This window comes from Eimeria mitis, genomic scaffold (assembly GCF_000499745.2).
Source record: "Eimeria mitis Houghton genomic scaffold, Emh_scaff805, whole genome shotgun sequence".
Classification (NCBI taxonomy): domain Eukaryota; phylum Apicomplexa; class Conoidasida; order Eucoccidiorida; family Eimeriidae; genus Eimeria; species Eimeria mitis.
The window spans coordinates 12301-12589 of record NW_013575915.1 but is presented as its reverse complement, the minus strand read 5'-3'; the positions used below and the strand labels follow the sequence as shown (position 1 = coordinate 12589).

The window sequence follows — 289 nt, the reverse complement described above, 5'->3', positions numbered from 1 at the left end:
TGCTGCTGCTCCTGCTGCTGCTGCTGCTGCTGCTGCTGCTGCTGCTGTTGCTTTTGCTGCTGCTGCTGTTGCTGCTGCTGGTGCTGGTGTTGCTGCTGCTGGTGCTGGTGTTGCTGCTGGTGCTGGTGTTGCTGCTGCTGGTGCTGGTGTTGCTGCTGCTGGTGCTGTTGTTGCTGCTGCTGGTGCTGGTGTTGCTGCTGCTGGTGCTGTTGTTGCTGCTGCTCGTGCTGGTGTTGCTGCTGCTGGTGCTGGTGTTGCTTCTGCTGGTGCTGGTGTTGCTGCTGCTGGG

The 289-nt window shown here is 60.9% G+C and overlaps 1 protein-coding gene across 1 annotated transcript in view; it reads right to left on the bottom strand.

The window, feature by feature from the left end:
- The window catches only part of EMH_0022710 (uncharacterized protein), a gene marked incomplete at both ends in the record, with an annotated part of 1345 nt that overhangs the window by 142 nt on the left and 914 nt on the right, over positions 1–289 (bottom strand). The window contains one exon of the mRNA XM_013502005.1: positions 3–289. Coding sequence (XP_013357459.1) covers positions 3–289 — 287 coding nt within the window. The remainder of the gene's footprint in view (positions 1–2) is intronic.